Source organism: Montipora foliosa, chromosome 11 (genome assembly GCF_036669935.1).
Source record: "Montipora foliosa isolate CH-2021 chromosome 11, ASM3666993v2, whole genome shotgun sequence".
NCBI lineage: Eukaryota > Metazoa > Cnidaria > Anthozoa > Scleractinia > Acroporidae > Montipora > Montipora foliosa.
In genome coordinates this window covers 8,740,660-8,743,159 of record NC_090879.1, presented here as the reverse complement: position 1 = coordinate 8,743,159, position 2,500 = coordinate 8,740,660, and the positions used below count along the sequence as shown (strand labels likewise).

Here is a 2,500-nt window from a genome sequence, read left to right as displayed (position 1 = left end):
ACCCAGCATGTATACCCTGGACCTGGGCAGGCTTACGCAGGACAGCAGACTACTGGAGCTCCTCCTCCAGATTACGGGTTGCCTCAGAAGATGTAAACTTCTAATGGCTCAAACGTCCTGATCTAATGTGTTGTAACTTAGCTTAATGTTCTAAAAATAGTTTGTTAGTTTTGAAGTATTTTGACTTTTGACCTGGGCCGTGAGTGGAAGTGAGATTGCCTGTAACTTTTTTTATTAAAAACTGCCTTCAAAGAAAACCTTTTTTCTTTTGCTAGCCTGTTCGATGACTTAGTTGGATGAGGGCCGGATGTGCTGGAGGTTGAGCTCTAATTCACAAGTTGGCAAGACCAGTAGTCGTGGTCTTTCAACAACTGAAAAAACTACTATGCCGTCTTTGGAATGGCATCTTCAAATAATTAAACGTTTGGCTCATTTTTGGGTAAGGCTCTTACAATGGGTGATCTTCTGGGCGTGTACAGGAGTTCATCAACGAGAGCCTCCATCTCCCATACTTCGCCTAGGAGTAAAAGAAGAAATAAAGAAATAACTTCATTTACCGAGGGTGAAGGAGTCATTCCTTTCCCGAGTGGATTTATTTATAGAACGGCTCCCTTGGGAGATTCAGCACGGCCAAAGTTGTAAAAGCCGATCAAAACAGTGCTATCTCAGCGTCAATGGAAATACCATACTTTTCCTGGTAAAACCTGTTGCTAAAAATAAATTAACTCGGGAAAGGTTTGACTCAAGGAATTAGTGAAAATAGGGCTCCGCTTGATGAGCTCTTGGCGCGTAAAACTAAACAAAACAAACTAATTCGGTTGTCATACTATTTTCTGGTACTTCACTATGATACAAAAGAAAGAGCGATCTGGATCAACTAGTCAACGCGGGCATCACTTCCACAAAGGCCCGGTCAATGAGAAATTACTTTTAAACTGTGTCCTTCGGATAGACTTTTTTAAAACGAGGTTTTTGGATCAGGTATATCAGTAAAGGGTTGTTATATCATTTTATACCTCGGTTCGTGAGTAATTGCTTTTAAACTTTTTTAGACTTTTTTAAGGGTATTATATCGCTTTATACCCCGCTTCTTACACTTGGCATCATGTTTAATAGTCAGTAATCAAGTCCTTTCGCGACTCAACCACAATAAAGAGATAGAAAATCACCGATTTGTTGGAGTCAGTTTCACTAACCTCTTAGAGTAAGGAGTTTAAGAAACGACTAAGGCTATGGCAACGCCAGAAAGCCATAATATTGTTGGATTAGAGATGAAAAATGGGTTGTGTGCACTTTTGGCAGGCCTTCCCCGCACACTGAAAACTTGACCAGCAACGCGAAACAAACAAATTTAAAGTGGTACTATGATCAAAAAATCACTTCCTATTTTCTTCAGATTTTGAAATTGTGTTGGCTGAACACCTGCCTGGCAAAATTTTGTACCCACTGTTCCTCTGTACCCTCTGCAGCCTCTGTTCACTATTTCGGAGCCCGGTATATGAGAGACTACACCAGGGTAATGCTTCCGAGGCAGTTCAATGTAAATATGTAATGCTTTGTTTCAAATTTTATGGCTCGTAAAGCAAAATTGTATGGTTTATAAATACAAGAGCAGTATCGACAAATTGTTCACTGGAATAGATACCGAAGTCTCACTCCAATGATAAGTTAAGTTTTTATCCCTTATCAGTTATTTTTGTAACACAAGTAATGGAAGATTCACAGAAAACGGAATTTGAAATTTTATGCTGTGGCATTTGAAGGAAAATTACGTATTTGTAGACAAGTATCATTATGTGCTTCTCTTTAATGGTTAATATTCCTTGACAGGCTTCTAACCATTCAGAACGTTTGCGTCCACATTTTTGTCCTTCTTTGTTGAGAGTTTCAATAGACGAAGCGAAATATATATGACCGACCAAGTGACCCACACTACAGTATTTTATCTTTTCTCCTGCCTTTACCATTCCACAAACAAAACACTATTTCTTTTTGGGAAATAGTTTCTTGTTGCTGGTGAAGTCGCAAATTTCATTTGCTTTGTCACCTTCAATTTTATTTCCCAATCCCCCTGTCCAGTCTGCAATCTTCCCCCACATCACTTGATGTACCACATCTTCAGACAGTGATCATAAATGCCGCAACTTGAGCTATGCTAGAGAATATTTTCAAAGCATGTTTTGAAAACGAATAAAAATTCTTGGAGTACAAGAAAACTCACAGGGGTGTGATGCTAAAAAATCATGCGTACAAAATTAAAGAATACTGTTTAATATACATATTTATATTTTTAAATCAGAAGAAGCAAAAATGGAAGTTGTTAGCGAATTGACAGGTCAATAAGACTATAATGAAAGGCCTTACAATTATTTTCAAGAATAATATTTATTGTTAAGACTTCACAATCTTAAATAACCCTCTTGGAAAATTACAAGATGCCATGCACTTTGTTTGGGGTGAGGAGATTAAATTTTTTTATTAATGAAAGTAAAAGGCAATG

At 37.9% G+C, this 2,500-nt stretch overlaps 1 protein-coding gene and 1 long non-coding RNA gene across 2 annotated transcripts in view; both read left to right on the top strand.

Annotated features, from left to right (window-relative positions):
- The window catches only part of LOC137977483 (uncharacterized), a 30,545-nt gene extending 29,377 nt beyond the window's left edge, over window positions 1-1,168 (top strand). Inside the window, exon 5 of the mRNA XM_068824714.1 lies at window positions 1-1,168. This exon is cut by the window's left edge and continues 57 nt beyond it. Coding sequence (XP_068680815.1) covers window positions 1-96 — 96 coding nt within the window. The 3' untranslated portion in view covers window positions 97-1,168.
- A 1,135-nt stretch (window positions 1,169-2,303) lies between these two features.
- LOC137977485 (uncharacterized) overlaps window positions 2,304-2,500 on the top strand; it is an 11,767-nt gene continuing 11,570 nt past the window's right edge. The window contains exon 1 of the long non-coding RNA XR_011117809.1: window positions 2,304-2,500. This exon is cut by the window's right edge and continues 1,520 nt beyond it. This is a non-coding gene — a long non-coding RNA (uncharacterized lncRNA).